Raw genomic sequence first — 17775 nt, 5'->3', positions numbered from 1 at the left:
TTACGTACAGGTAAACACAATTACTATTATTGATAATATAATATTTTTTCATATATTTTTCTAGCGCAACAACGACAGCCAAACTACTGACTAACACGCCACCACGGCTATGCGCGGATGTCCATACCATTATTGCGGGTATATCGTTAACTAATAGTAAATGTACGGCTAAATGGCTAAAAGCGTTATATTCATCCTCTCTCGTGGCGCAGGTATATTACGGAATTTATGTATAAAAATGTATATGCGTATATTATATTATATTATATATTATTACTATTTTTTTCATAATAAAATAAAATAATACGAAAACGGATAAAACGCATGGGAATAATATAATACGGTTCAACGCGTCACGCGGTCGCAGTGACGTGACGGTGCGGGTTTTCATTATAGTAAAATGGATATCTGACCGAAGTTATGTGACAGATTTAAAAAAATAAATATATTTATATATATAAATTCGTTTCAAATATTTCCCTACGTATACAACAAGCATACGTATATAGTACCTACGCATAATGTGTTGTGACAAAAAAAAAAAAATATTTTTTTTCTACGAAACAAAAACCATTGGTTTTTTCACCGGGTGCGAACTTTGAAAGACACAAATTTTAATATTCAAAACTTTCCTGGGGGGACAAAACTAAGCAATTCTTTCGGCTGTAGTGGTATTATAGCTGCTATACCCACTCGCTAACCAGCAACAAGATATTGTGTTAAATTAAAGTAAAGCAAAATTAACTTATTTTCGAAAACTATTTTTGAATTTATTATTAAAAGAAAACCTCCGTAGCATACCAAGCAGTATATGCGTTTTATTTATTAAAAAAAAAAACTCTTAAACTTTGATTACGCACAGAATAAGTAAAACGAAACATTATTATAAAGTAAAACTCGACGCGTGCTTTTGCACACCAAATATTATGTTTTGTGTTTTTATTTAAATATTTTTTTCCCTCACGATAATAAGCCCTATATATTATAATACATGATTAAATCGTAAAAAATAGTTTATCGGTCTTGTTCGGGATTTACCTTATTGGCGTATATTACTATGAATATGAAATTTTAAAAGTTTAGTTAATTTTTTTTATAATATTTTCGTCAGGAAACATTAGTGTTGTGAGTTTTTTATGGGCTACAATATCGTATAAAGTACCTCGTAAATGCGTAGTTGGCGCAGGCAAGGTCAGATACGGTAAACATTGTAAACAATATTTTACGTGTGTGCATTACATACGTATAATATTATCATGGATAATATTATAGCAAAACATCCCTTAACGGGCATATCCAAACACCGGGAATGGCGGGAATCGTTAACTAAGTAAATGTGAAGTTAAAAGCGTAATATGAATCTCTCATGGCGCAGGTACGTTACGTAATTCATGAATTAAAGTGTGTATACGTATTATTATTTTTTATAATAAAATAAAATAATACAAAAACGGGTAAAACTCACGGAAATAATAATACGTTTCAACGCGTCTAGTGACAGTGGCGTGACGGCGCTCGTTTCATTATTGGTTCTAAAATGGTTATCTGACCGGAGATATGTGACAGATTAAAAAAAAATTTATAAACTCGTTTAATTAATATTACCTAGACGTATTTTGTGAGAACAAACTTTAAACCTAACATTTTGAATAGTGGATAAAATGTTAACGAGTGTCCGGTATCTTTAGAAGTTTATAAACATATGAACCAGGGCTTGGAAATAAAATGAAATTTTTCGATTTTAATTTTAATTTTGGTTACCGATATTAGTTTTTTCTAATACAAATATATTATTATTGATATATTGATTTTATAATTTTATTTTATTTTATTTTTTTTTTAAATTTTTTTTCTGATTTTTAACTAAATTAAAAAAAATACTTTTTGGATTTAAAATATACCAATTTTACATTTGTATGATTTTAATTTTGTTGTCTACCTATTTGTGGCATTGTCGAAACAGGCCCAAGAAAATTAAAAAGAAGTTTTTAATATTTTATTGTTAGGTATACCTACTGTAGATAAACAATATTTTTATAGACCTGTTTCATATTGTTAAATTTTAAATTGATTTATTGATTTATGTATACGAATATTATAAGACAATTATTATTTTGATATAAACTATTGATTTAGATTTTTTAAATTTCGATATAATATATTTTGAGTATTGTCAGAAAATATTTTTAGTTTTAGTTTTTAGAATAGTTTTTAACGATTTTTTATCAACATTTAAATAAATTTTGATTTAGATTTTATGCACTGATGTGCACTGCAGGGTGACTGAGACATACACACACAATAATTAAATACTAGGTACGCTCAACGCCATGACGACAGTAATTCAAATAATAATATTGCGTAGAGTGGGGAACCCGAAAAATTGATTAGATCATTAAGATTTTTTATTTGTTCTCTTCCTGTCATCGAGTGCGACAATACGACGGTATTAATATATCATTAATAATATGCTATTTGTGATTGTTATGTCTTAAACGTACAACAATTATTATGACGACAGAAAATAATAGAAGAACTGCTACGGAGGAGGACGTCATTGGAGCAAAGAAAAAAAAAATGATATAATATTATAACGATCGTCGTCGTAATAAATATTATATTTTGTAAGTTTTGCCGACGTACACTTAAAATGCGATCCGTCTTCATTCTGCAGTGGTCCCTTCGTTCGGTTATTATACGGCACGTGTAGGCTGACAACCAGCGGCCAAACAACTAATTCTGCATGTACTCGTATACTATATTTTATTATAATACACTTGAGTCATCGTGTAATAAGATGGCACGTTTTATTTATTTGCGACAACCACACATAATATTATAATGAGTATAGGTATTACAATCACCATCGTTGTTATCCCTGCAGTACATGTACACGCATAATATTATTAAACACAAGGACGGTCAATGTATAAGAGTTAATAAAATATCATAAGAGTCAAAGTCAATTCCACACAGTCGAGGCCGTCACGAGTAGTTTTACTATTTTGATTAATTATTATTAACTTTCGACTTGACGAGTTAATTTTGTTCTGTCATATTATATTATGTGCGACTATACGCGACGTGCCGAGTTATTTCGCAACCGAACGATACTTTATTATAAGTACCGATACATATATTATAGTATTTTTTTTTATTATTATTATTTGTACAAGTATACACGCAACAAATTGTTTTCGTTCTATTTTTATTCGTTCGATTCTATTATGTGGAATAGTATATTATTATAAATTTATAACATTATGTACAGGGCTATTCAAAATAAATAATCCTATGCTTTGCACCTGATCTTACTCCATTTTTTCATCTTCTTTTAGACAACTGGGAAAGATAATTTTTATATATGTACCATCATTCACATAAACCAAAGAGATGATTAAAACATTATCAAAAATATTAATTAAATATTTAAGTTAATTACGTCAGATATACCTATGTATGGAATAAATTTGAGTTTTGACTAGACGTTGTTCGCGTGACCAAGGGAATAGCCACAAGGAATGTTTATAAATACCATTACCATACATTTGAAATATTATTCATTTATTTAGTGTGTCAGATGATACTCTAAGCCAAAAAATTAAAAATATACAAGCATTTAAAATTGGATGAATCATTTTTATTAACTCTGTAAATGGCCGTTAACTGTCGGGATGGGAATATTCACCAAATGATTGTGGGCCATGAACAATTTTTTTTTTGAACTTTGAAGAATTTCAGACATTTTTATGTGAAAAGTTTTGACTCAATTATTTGTTTGTTATTCGTAAATAATATTTGAATTAAATCCTTAGCTATAAACACGTGTACATGAAGGTATACACAATAATTAGTATATTATTTAATACCCGAAATGTTATTTTATATGAGTAGCAACGACATTTTTGAAAAATAATTGTGTACAAAAAAAATATTTCGGATCTCTATTAAAAGATTATGTTATAAGTACACACAAATATAGAAAATTTGTCTCCGAGAATAAGAAATCGAAAATGTATGTTGTGTTTAGAAAAAATAACGAAATAATAATAAAGGAAAAAATAATTTTATTCTCCAAATATGTTACATTGTAATGATTTCAAATTTGACTAAGAAAAAAAATGTTTTCGAAAATACGGTGGCATAATATTCGCCGAGAACATGACTTCGTGATAAATGAATCGGCAGTGTAGTGCGCGTGTACGGTCGTAGGCGTTTAAAACAAGTCACCGTACTCAAATTACGTGGTTCGCAAAACTATGTTATTACGTGTATGTGTGTAAGTAATATACGGCGGAAGGGTCGTCGCGAAGCACAATGCGTTTGACCACTAATCCGATTTAGTCAGTATACATAATATGTTATTATACCCACCAATTATTACGTAACGTTAAAAAATCGACAGTTACAATAATAATAGTAATAAAATAGAATCCAAACGAGAGTGTATCGTTAACGGCGGGCTTTTGGTTCCGAACATACTCTCTATTACTATTACCATGATAATATATTATTATTATACGTTAACATTTGCGCTGTCGGCCGGACATGAATCAGTAAAATATAATATTTGTAAATATGCGAATTAAATAGCTTGGGGTTTACTCGTACGAATTGCGATTAAAAACGTTAACATTTTCAACAAACAAAAAAAAAATCATCAACTTCCTAATTAACAGTTAATTAAAAAAAAAAAGATGAAAACTTCGTGATGCTTACCAAAGGTCAAAATCAGAATTTGACTAAACGTGTGATGATTAAATGATAAAAAGGGGGCGCTTGATGAATCGTCCTGTGACTATAATATATATTATGCATGCGTATATACTATACGTATAATATAGTAATAAGAGAAATTACGTACCTATTAATTGTCGTGGAGATAGTGAGATAACGGCGTATACTCTTTTTAAATCTACAATAATACGCCTGTTTACGGCTGTATTTTTTAATTTTCAGTGACTAAACCAAATAATTGCTTGTGATATTTTTTAATTCTCAGGTGGTATTTATACTAGATATCAGGTGATTATAAAAAAATATTTTATTCAATATTTTAATGAACTTTTATTTATCTTTCTCATATCTTTTACCCTGAATTTGTGTATTTTTTCCGGTTTAAAGTTTCCAAAAATAGAAAGTGTCATGAATATGTGGCTAAATTTCTTGGACGTTTTCCATTGGGTTTTATGGTTCAAAAGTACTACAGAGTACAGAACAATGTATCCACAAAAGATTATCTCCAAAGGTATTACGTAAGTACTGGTGTCTGATAGTTAGGTATAATAAGGGTTACAAAGAAACTTTTTTTTATTATTTTTTGACGATTTAATGACAAAAGGTTTTTACCATTGCCACATAACTACGTAAAAATGGCGTAAGTACATATACATACTAATATACTTATATCGATATATATCACTGAATAAAAGTGAAATTATTATTGTAATAATAATATAATATACGCGTATATATATATATTGTACTTATACCTACATCAGACTCTGTTATGCTGCTGCTCTATATACCTGCATTATAATAATAATAATAATAATAATAATAATAATATATGCTCTCAAGAATAAGGCATTATCATAATAATTATCATAATAAGCGATAGTGATAATCGAGAGAATCAGCAGTGAAATATTACGGTTACGTTGAAACTTTTGTCATGAATATTTAAATGCACGGCCATATTATAGTATAGGTTTGGATGGATATAATGATATAATATTATATTGTGTCGCCTATATAACGCTGCATGCATTCGTATACACAGTGTATATTGCATATAACACTATAATGTTTGATGGAATAAATATACGGTTTGGCGAATACCATATTTTGTTTGTACATTAATATATTTATAATATTATACGTCAAGTGTCGTATCATGAACCTAATAATAATTTAAATAATAAATTACACCTTGACCTAATTATACACACTGCCACGTGGTGCGATGATATTTTATCGCCGAGTCGACGAACGCCTCGCGGCGGCAATCGTTTTATGATGTCACTGGATGCTGCAGCAGTATGGTGAAAGATCCGCTTTTATAAATTAGTTTTAATTTCCCTACACTGTGTATCAGTATAGAAACTTTTGATTCGTGTCCGTTCCAAACGCCTAAAATATTCTCGAAACGTTAATGAAACGTATATTAAAATAAAAAGCAACAATATAGTTGATATTTCAATTAAGCACGACACACATTAATCAGAAATAAAATGAAAATGGAATACAAAAATCAATGTTTACGCATAAACTATTGAGGCAGACTGCACTGCAGTGAATTATGTAACAGTAACTGACTGAATACGAATATTTTATCATAAAATATTAGTGTCTCGTCATGTCATTGCGAATTATATACCGCCCGAAAATGCATCGCAAATAACAATAGATCGCGAGGTAATTTCAAGCAATTTATAATTACCAAAACAATAAAAATAATAATAATACAAACTTGAATAGGTATTAAGTCTAAATTACGTATTATATAATAAAAATGATAATAACAATCAATACCACCGATCTTCAATTATTATATATTCTAACAAAATATACGTATATTTTATACTTAAAATTCAAGTTTGAAAATAATTATTCTTCGCAATGTCAATAACATCTTTTTTCAAGTTTAAAAACTACAGAAATATGATTTGTTTATACCTATAGTATGGTAAGTTATTAATCTATATTCTATACAACGAGAGATAACGAAAGACTAACTCAGATTAGATTTTATAATCATCGATCTACGATTAATTGGCTCACACAATCAATAATTATTGTCATTTAGTTAAATGATTGGGATTGATTATTATGCGGTGAATTGCTTATCAATCATCGACTATCCACATTTATTACATTAATTTAATTATAATTATTTGAATACTGTATCCATTAGGTACTATAATAGTTGTGTCGATCACTATGTCGTTTGCGCGAAGACGTGAGTATGTATGCCAGTCATATTATAATATGAAGAGTGCCGAACGACTGTTTATTTTGTCAACAAAAAATTATAAACATAATAATATATTATGCTGCTATAATTATCTACTGTTTTTGTGCGTTTATTAATTATATTTCGAAAACAAAAGTTCACGACGAACTCAACGTCAAAAACACTCACACGAGATGCACATATCTACAAATACGCAAATATTTTGCATATAATACTGTGTTATGGCTGCATTCAATTTGCATGCCATCCCTTGAAAGGGTCAGTCCAAATTGCATATCATCTTTTAAAAGGGTCTGCGAGTTACACGAGAGTCAATGGGCAATTTAATGATGTATATTGTTATTAATTGCATTACATTTTTAAAAATTAAATATATTTTTTTTTAAATACTAAAATTTGTAATTAATATTTAAATTATTTGTATTAATATTTATAAACAATTGTTACCAATATTACATACCTATTGTTCGGGTATTCTAAAAAATAAAAATAATTTTATTATTATTTCATAAATCGTTAATTCACTTATTTTTTAAACAATAACGTAAGAATTATTTTTAATTGTATGTATCAGAGAGATATTGTGTTAGATATTTTGCAAGTAGATATAAATTTATATCACATTATAGACATCGCTTTGAAAAAAAGTATAAAATAAGAACGTATTGTATAAGGGTTCAATGATTTTATAAAAAAGTTAAGCAATAAATTATTATGAAACTTTAATGTCTTTAAAATGTTAATCAAGTAAGTAAGTATATAAATTATGGATATTATAACTTATTGTATCATTGGGTTCTTCTAGAAATTGAATTTAATGTTTCTTCAATTATCCATAAAATGGGATATTTTTAAAAGAATACGTTCCAAGATAGATGTTATTTATTAATTGTGCATTTCCATAAAATTATGAAAAATGACAAATTGTCATTAGTACAATCGTAATAATATGCGTACGATATTCACTATTAAAATTCAAATTAAAAAATAATATCTATAACAATTTATTTTTATTATTAATAACGTGTAAAAGAATTTTTATGAGTATTAATGATCAAAGCTATATAACAGTATATTGTAAACGTGGAGGCAACACACTGTACTACATTTATTATAGTTTTAAACATGATTAATATTCCACATATGTTTGAAATGGAAATAAGTCACTGTCAATTAAAAAAAAATTTAAAAAAATATGACTCTTTTTTTTTTTACTGTGTTTAAATTAATCAAAAAAATAAATAAATAATATACCACGATCCTTTGAACAATATGATTATCCGTTAATGACGTATCCAACACTTCAATATTCAAAATAGAAATGTACCAGTAAGACAAACTCATGAAATTGGGTTGAAATAAAATAATACCATTCACCCTGTATTATTGCAATAGTCGTCAAACCTAGCTAGTATACCTGTAATATATTTTATTCGCCACCAGAATAGTTGTGGAACAAAAGGTTTGACCTTCGGACTGAAATGTCTAATCCGGAGATGCCAGATGGCGGCCAGAATTCATGTAGAGTAGACCCATAGCGTCCCAATCAACAGTATCGCGATTGCAGCAAATTACACATTTTTTTTTCATAAAGTATGAACGTATAAATACAATACAATACAATTTTACTAAAATATAATATTATTTAATTTTTTACTCGTCTTTAGATAAATATAAACTTCTAAAATATATTAGTTAATCTTGGAACAGTATTAATACAGATTACAGACAACTCACAATAGAATAATTTTCATAATTTTCAAAATTTAGTTTTTATTGGACAAATTATTAATATATAAATGTGTTTTGATTATTAGGCATCAGTTAGACACTGTTTTAAAATTTCTATAAATCGAAATAAATTTGGACGTAAAGTATAAAATTAATATAATTTCACATAAAAACTTTTTATAGTTAAAAGTTAAAATATACATACTAATGTGCTAGTTCGTGTGAAATAGTATATCAAATTCATTTCAAAATACTTAAAGACGAAATCTGGATATTTTTTTAGTCTTAATAACCACTGGAAACAGTCTTTTAAGTTACCTATTGTGTACAGGCTTCAATCGAGATTTTAAAAAGGGAAAAAAGGTCATTTTGGGTCACATTCTGGCGACACCCGGGCGTTGACAGTAACAACAGGGAGTGGAAATTCGTGGGTGGTGGACCGATAATAGAGAATCAGTGTCCATTCTGATTATTATATTCTGTGGTGGTATTATTGTCGACTAACCTTAAATGTTTCTTTTTCAGACAAATTTCGAATTAAAACTTGGTTAGGCCACTAGCACCGCATTCACTAGGGACGCCTATTTTCGTGGCGCTTTGGTGATAATATTATAATAATTACGTTTACAAAATATACATAAAAAGGTCAGTCGATGGTTTTTGAACTCTTTGCCACCAGCTCACCACTACAAAATATCCATATATATATATATACGCATTCAAACCGTCTGAATAAAGCGCCTGATTAAAACGCCGCTACAAAGGTATCGAATAACCAAGTTGGTTAATCATTAAGTCTCTCCTTTCTAAAGCCATTCGCCTGTCGTGGTGCCTTTAATTTCGAAAATTGGATTACACGCGAGCCGAATATATATATATATATATGTATATTGGAGCTGCGGCGCGGACTCGCGGATAAATTAGCGGGTTGGCTCGTCTATTGCATACTAAATTTTTGTCGGATATTTACGTCACGCGTATACCCACCCAAATATATATATATATAAACTGCTGCAGGTTTATCGTACACCCGCATACACATGTAGGTACTATATTATATTATATATGTATGTGATATATTGCACGACACGATCGCACTCATATTACATATATATTATATTATATAGGTACGTGTGTATGGTGAATGTGTAATAATATACCACAGTAGTATTATAATAAATAATAAATATACATAAAAGCACATGCGCATAGAGCATAAGTGTGAGTCCAGAGAAATATAATTTTTTTTGAGGGGGGGTGGTGGTGTAGTTACACTTCTTTAATTCACATTTGTTATTCTCTCCCCTTATCCGGCTTTAATTATTCAAAAAAAAACAATGTATCCGTCTCTAAAAATTGTAATTTTAAATGCAATGTAATAATATTATTGTTTTTTTTTTTACATCAATAAAAAAATAAAAATTAATCTCAATCTACTTATAGACAAAATAAAAGTAAATTACAAAGATAATGGTTAAAAAAATCCGGTGAGAAAATAAGTAATAGCCCTGGAAATAATAATTATTAGTTGTTCGTTAACCGACAACAATATTCGTATTTTGTGGATATCTACCACGTAGTACCCACAGCAACGCGTTATTACTGTTTCAAGACTATATTATTATTTATTGCTCGATGTCCTTCTCGTAATATAACCATTTCAAACTCCTTTATCAAGCCCCGCATTATAGTTATGTACAATAATGCGCGATCGCGGTGGCAACACGGTCTAGCCGTTTACAAGTTATCCGCAATAATGTTTAAAGCATAAATCGTAACGGATCTCAAGCAATACCACTGTAGGTATGATCGCAAAACAACAGCTCAGGCGTGTATATATAAATAGTAGGATAGGAAGTATACGGAGTGATTTTTTTTCGAGCAACACTATAGATGATATTCGTGTATACCTAATCTAACCTTGGTCCAATCGATGCGCTAGGTTAAGTTAAGGGATGTCACGTGTACTACAAAAACGTAATCAACCGTTATACATACAATTATAGACACGGCGGATTATTATATTATTATGAGTATGCATGCAGATGATCTCGAGTGACATCAATGTGCCCGAGATAGAAAACCGAGGAGTCTATCTCAAAAAAAAAAATAATAATAATAATAATAAAATACCATACATACACACACACACACACACATTTACACACACGTTCAAGTACCTTTATGCTGTCGTAGCAGGCGGTGACGCGTCCGTTTTGAACCTCCACGTTAGCGGCCGGGTGTGCAAACTTGCAATCCGTGTCGGGTCTGGAGCACTTGTTCCGCTGGTATTCCCTGCACACTTCCAATTGCAACCATCTTGAGTCCTTTCCGTTCAGCAAATTGTTCATGTTCACTACGGCCATGTTATCGCTGTTTTTATATCGCGGTCTCTATACGTTTGATTGCCAAAAACGTGAAAAAGAGCTCTGTTCGTTTGCCGGACGTCTGTATCGTATTTTGTACGTGCGCGTGAAGCGTTACAACGGACGGCGATGAAAAATCCGGTTGACAGGAGTATATGTCGGGTAAAGAGCTAGAATGGCAATGAACGACTGAGATCACACGACTAACAATGCACTATGACGACTGCTGTACGCGCCGGACGTTATAGTTTTGTCTCCGTAGAGGACCGACGACAGTGTGCTGCGGCGCCAACGATTCCTCCCTCTCCGGTCTGATGCGTTTTTTCCGTCCGATTCCGTCTCACTGGGTGGTGTATGTAGTGTCCCGTGGCGTACCTATACTGCAGGTAGTTTCGGCAGTGAGTACACAATGGTGACCGTGCTACTCCAAGAACGTGTCTATAATAATGTTACAATATTATTATAACTGACACGGGAACGGTCGAACCGATTCTGGACGAGATTTATTGTTGTGTGCGTGCGCAGTCTGAAAAATATAAGCAAAACAGAACATATCGATGTAGTTGTGATTCGTACAGTGTGCTTACAAACTACATTATATCATAATATCACATGTATGTGTGCAATTCAATTATAACAACCAATTCTAGACATATTTATTATTTACGTGCTATTTCATGTGTTCTTCTATTAAATTAAAAAAAAAAAAAACATAAAACAACCCTCTGGGACAATCTTTTGCGGAAAGGAAGGGAGAGGGTGAGTAAGTTACTCAATATATCAATGACTAGGCCAATTCATGCCATCACCGTGATACATATCGCCATCGATAATATTATGTACTTTAAAATATTGTTTTTATCTATAAATTTTTAGTATTATAAATTATAGTTTTGGATTCGATGTCATGTCTCACTCCCATAACTACTATTGCTGTCAATAATTATAGTAAATAAAAAAAAGACACTTTTACATAAAACAACCCACCCACTTATTTTTAATATATTTTTATTGCTAGACGTGCCTATCTATTACTGGCGTCCAGTACACTTGTTATGTTTAATAATGTTCTATATACATTACACGATGTAATTGTAGTAAAAACATAACTAAGATATTTATCATATACAAATAAGTTCTGTTTAATGTATTTACGTTTGTGCGGGTCATTTTGATTCTATGTAAAACGATTGATTGTGTAAAACATTTGTTATTTAATTACCGTTTGTCATAAACGTTTGCATTGTTTTTATTATTCCCCTCAGATCAAGTGACGTATATTATAACACAATAATAACATGATCTCGCCCCCCTGAGTCGACCTAAATGTACCGCACGAATACGCATTATACAGAGGTTTTGATCTTAAAAGAATTCCCGAGTGTCCTTGCGTAAAATACGATACTGTTTGAGATTGAAATCGTCACTTTAACGAGTAAATTATTTTGGGAACGAAGCTACATCGGTGCAGATCTAAGAAAACGTTTTAATATTACAATGACAATAAGATTTGTTATTTAAATGATATTGCTATGAAAGCTGATGATCAAGTCCACCGTTGTGGCGAATCGTGACGAAGCGCAGATGGGTTTATAATATCATATTATACATATATGTCCTGGTCCTTACTCCTTTTTGTACGGACTTCGGATAAAGAAAATACTATTATCTATTTTTATTATTCAAAAGAAGTAGCTGGACACAATTTTCCGCCGTCCGCCTGCGCGGTTATTATGAAGTTTTTTATGCGAAAAGTTATATTTAGTAATTTAAATAATATGTATTTATGCATCTAGGAGACACCTACTACAACTGTCTCATATAATACAATATTATAAGTTCGTAATTTATAATGGGTATACGCGTATACATATACGCCCGGTATAATAATAATATTATAATTCATTAATTTTACACGGTAAAAGAACAGTTTTTTTCACAACGACCCACGAGTATTTTAAGTTTTGAGAACAGTCCTGTATAGTCGGCACGTGGTAGTTTTGCTGTCCCCTGTGCATACGAGGTATATATATATATATATATATATATATATATATGTATATATGCAACGGTGGCGGTGGCGACGGACCGTGACGACGAGGGATTTTTTTTTTTTTACTTCTCCCCGAGAAAAGGACTTTCGCCGTGGGACGACGGGAGTATGGAAGTGGAAGGATACTGCTGCGGACGGCGGTCGGTGGCACACCGGGAAGAGCGTGACGCGAATTATAAGATTGCGGCGAAAACGTGTGTACGAGAATATAATCATTACAAAAGGGACGTGGTGGTCGTCGTTGTCGTCGTCGTCGTCGGTGGAGCGTGCTCGAGAATTATTAAGAGCCGCCTAAAGACGCGCGTGTGTGTACACTCGCGAGGGAGCCACACACACACACACACACACACACACAGAAGCAGTAAAGTCGTCGTGTATAGTGTAAAGTACACCGCAAGTCGGTGTAATGTAATAAAGTGTATACTGTACACCATGTATATACGTGGGTGCGGTGGAGGGGGATAGATAATATGCCATGCGACCGGATGAAAACATAATATAACTCGTTTGTGCCGCTAAGTCCGAAACTCGCGAATTACATAATAATATAATATTATATTGTTATATCTTTTGCAGATGCTCGGGAGCGACCAATATTGCACGATGTGCGACTGTGGTAACCGTACAACCACACGATTGAAAACAATATCGTATAGTTGATAAAAATATATTGTCTTAATGCTACGTCAGATTCTCGTGTACAAAAGGAAGACTGTAAGGGCTGTTAAAGCCTCACCCCCCTAAGATACTATCTCTAATAGATTCTTTTCACGTTGGTAATAGTTAATGTCTACAAAAAAAAAGGTCTCAATCAAGCCTATCTTATCTAATCAAATTTATTTTATATTGATAAATTGGCTTTACAATGTTTGTTTTTTTATTTTTGTATAATATAAAAGAGGGATGGTTTAGGAAAGGTTAAGGGAGGTTTCTGGAAGTAAATTGAATATATTTTGTAAAGTTGAAAATTATCAGTACTTTTTATAATAATTAGAGAATAAATTACGAATAGTTTTTAAAACGTTGATATTATTATTAAAAAATCTGTTGAGAACCATATTGTTAAAATACTTAGAATCGTTTTTTGTATAAAAATACAAGTAGGGTCGGTACAGGGTAAGTATATTATTGAATTGAAATTGAACACATCCATTTACGATGAGGTACACTCGACGGGTGTCTTCTGATCTCAGCCTAAAGTGACCTTTTTCTGTTTAATACCCCGATTAGAAAGTAAGTAGGAAATACTGTTTTCAGTGGTAAATAAAACTAAATAAATATTCTGATGTATTTTAATGTTGGCATAAAGAACACAGCGCTTTCAAATTAGCCAATAATTTTCGGCTTGAATAATCTTTTTAGTCTATTAAAGTCTTAAAAATAAGAAAGGCAATAAAATTCAAGATCACACAAAAAAAAAATATGTTATTTTGAGTTTATAAAAATAATGAGTTATATGAATTAACATATTATATGAACATCTAATTTTTAATATTTATTGTTGTATTCTTTTATAATTTCGACTATGTTATGTAAATTATATGTATGTACTTTGTACTTGTCTTGAAATGCATTTTACTAATTATATTATGTACAACATATTTACTATTAAAACATTTAAATATATTATTGATATGTTTCATAAAAAATCCATTATTAATTCAACTGATTATATTGTCATGAGTTGGCTGCATTTATAATTTCCTCAATTAAAAGTTAATATTTATGTAATGACATGTAAAAAGATTAAATTAAATTATATTTTTAGGTTTATTAAACCTATTTTATTTATATATAGATACGTTTTATAAATGTATGCTTGGACGCAATTAGGACACTTATATTAGGATCAATCAACATATCTACATACTTAACCGCAGAGTGGTTGCTTGTCTACTTTTTGACTACCATAAATATTGAATTAAAATTTTTATTATAATAATTGTTATAGTATACCCCCTGTTTTTTTCATTCCTAGTTGCAATCCAATAAAAAATATTTTATTAGTGTAAAGAACTACACCACCCGTACTCCCTATAAAATTCGAAACCTGGTAAAAAAGCTGAAAAATAATTATTATAATACAGGTAAATTAAAATAACTACTTTTATACTCAGACTGTTTTCTTTTTCTTTTTTCTTTATTTTTATTCGTGCAAGATGGTTACAACCAAAACTTTAATGTTAATAGGTGATACTTAACATTAGTTAAAAGAAGATATAGTTTAATAAGAAATATAAAAATAATAACAGAAAAGTGTAAAACTATTACGTTTTGATGAAAAACAAACAAACACAGACGCTCAAAACCATTATGGTCGGCATTACATCGGTATAATGTGTTCAATGTTCATATTAGTATATTACGTATCAATAAGGATTATATCCGGGCAGTCTGCAGTGTTTTATTAGTACACGTGCTTTTAAAGTATACCGAGAACTATCGGGTCAAATATAATACCTATTACCTGTATCCATTCTTGGGTTTTCCGAAAATGAAATGCACCCGATAATCCGATTTTCCGGGGACAATATCTGACGTGATCGTACACCAACGCTCACCGAATAATTATGATAATGTGCGCCCGTCGATGAGTCGACGACCTCTGGGTCGTACTGCTTCGGGAAAAAAAAGAATCATTTGCATTCATTACCTGTACCGTAATTCGACTTGAAACGCGGCACCCCTAATCCATACCAACTCGGCTACACAAAATAATTATATACGTTTTTTTCCAGGACAGACATAAAACTTGTCCAGTCTTCTGGATCAATGAGTTGTATCTAGTTAAGGCCATGCTAAAACATGACATAAAAAAAGGATCTATATTATATTGTACTGATCTTCTTCAATCTAATATTCAAATATTGTCAATAACGTTAGGTATATTTACGTATACTCGCTACACACAATTTTCTTAAGAATAATATAGGAAAATACTTTCTAAACTCGTAGTTTATTAATTAAATGTTATTTTCGTGACACAGATACATTTTAAAAGTCGTCGTGCACTTTGAAAAACGAGAGCGATTCCACTGTAATTATATTGTTTAAGTCCCAACGCGTATACACGTAGTATAAAACATAACAATTTATGACTATAAAATGGGCGCAATCATAGAAATAATGTATTGAGGTTACTAAAATAGTCGACAGCTGCAAACCGCAGTGTAATTGTTAGTTACAAATATTTGAAATATTATAATGTTAACATCACAGATGATAGTAATACCAACTCCTGTGCACAAAAATAACATCATATTTCTATATAGTCTTTATTATTGTATCAAACCATAAAAACAAAAAGCTTCAAAGGACGAAGCAAGAACCGTAGTTGTATGATCCACCACTGTGTGAACATTAACAATAAGCACAATAATCGCAATTGGTTGTATGAGTACTTAACATTTGAAATTAAAAATATCCACCGTTGTAGTTTTTGTGGGATGAAAATTATGTGAAAAGTATAATTTAATACACATTTAATAGTCAACATGGTGGCTATGAAGGTATAATATTCGCTGCAAACAAAAAATACCTATGTTTTTCTGGCACCAAGTATAGCATATTATATTATTATGTGTATAGGTAGGTACATGTGTGCTGCTGGATTATTGCAATAATTATATCAACTCGCTCGGCCGATTCACGATTAATGTGAGCACGACGAAACGGAAATGAGATGAATAAAAACAATGATAAAAACGCACAAAAAATCTACCCTCTGTCCGAACGTTGTCGATGTATGCAGATTGCTGGGGTACCTATATGTAATATAGCGGTAATTGTTTCAAACGGGCTTTTTCGCGTCACCGATGACGGTCATATAATATAATAATATAAATATATAAATATAATAATTTATAGCCGCCGACAGTCTACTACAGAGAATATAAATTATTACAGAAATGAAATAATATCATTATACTAGGGCTAGGATTTTGCAGAAAACGATTTTTATTATTATTATTGTTATAGGTATATGGGCACTCATATTATTATACGTTAGGTTATTCCATATTCACTGCACATACGGTTGTTTCGCCTTGTTCCGATAATGAATAAAATGAAATTTTTTGTTACAAAAATCGATTTTTATATTTTTTTTTCTTCTCCGGGTTCGAAATATAAAAAGAACGCTTTTTATATAGGTATATAGTAATAATATATTTATACATCGCATGCTTGGCCACGGGGGAGTTATATCCACGGTGACCCCCAAATATTGAAGCTCCATAATACATAATATATCGTATCATCATATCCAAAAACAATTTGTAAGTGTTAGTACTAAAGTACCTAAACTAAGCTAAACTGTTTTTATGATTAATAAATTTGATTAGACCGCATTGGTTTTACAGTTGCCGACTATAATATCATAATTAGTGCTGTGAATTTTTTGTATTATTTTCCGAAGCTTGAAATGTACGGATGTTTGTTTCGTATATTTTTGAATCAAAATAAGAAGTTTTTACTTTTGTATTCTCTGATAATGTTTTCCTTCTTTAGAGCATTTTAGGATTTTTTTTTGTTTTTAACATGGAAAACAGGTTATTTGAAATTTTATTTTAAGATTTCTATTTAAATAAAACTTTGAAGCGTGCTAACAAAATTTTATCTAATTGAATATTCGGATCTATCAAGAAATG

At 30.8% G+C, this 17775-nt stretch overlaps 1 protein-coding gene across 4 annotated transcripts in view; it reads right to left on the bottom strand.

The window, feature by feature from the left end:
- LOC132924000 (protein muscleblind) overlaps positions 1-17775 on the bottom strand; it is a 170295-nt gene that overhangs the window by 64407 nt on the left and 88113 nt on the right. For all 4 annotated transcript variants that reach the window (XM_060988053.1, XM_060988050.1, XM_060988051.1 and 1 more), the window contains one exon: positions 10888-11599. In XM_060988053.1, coding sequence (XP_060844036.1) covers positions 10888-11073 — 186 coding nt within the window. In that variant the 5' untranslated portion in view covers positions 11074-11599. The remainder of the gene's footprint in view (positions 1-10887; positions 11600-17775) is intronic.

The sequence above is a fragment of the Rhopalosiphum padi genome, chromosome 3 (assembly GCF_020882245.1).
Source record: "Rhopalosiphum padi isolate XX-2018 chromosome 3, ASM2088224v1, whole genome shotgun sequence".
In the NCBI taxonomy this organism is placed as follows: domain Eukaryota; kingdom Metazoa; phylum Arthropoda; class Insecta; order Hemiptera; family Aphididae; genus Rhopalosiphum; species Rhopalosiphum padi.
Note: the sequence above shows the minus strand (reverse complement) of the source record. Positions and strands in the feature narration are given on the sequence as shown.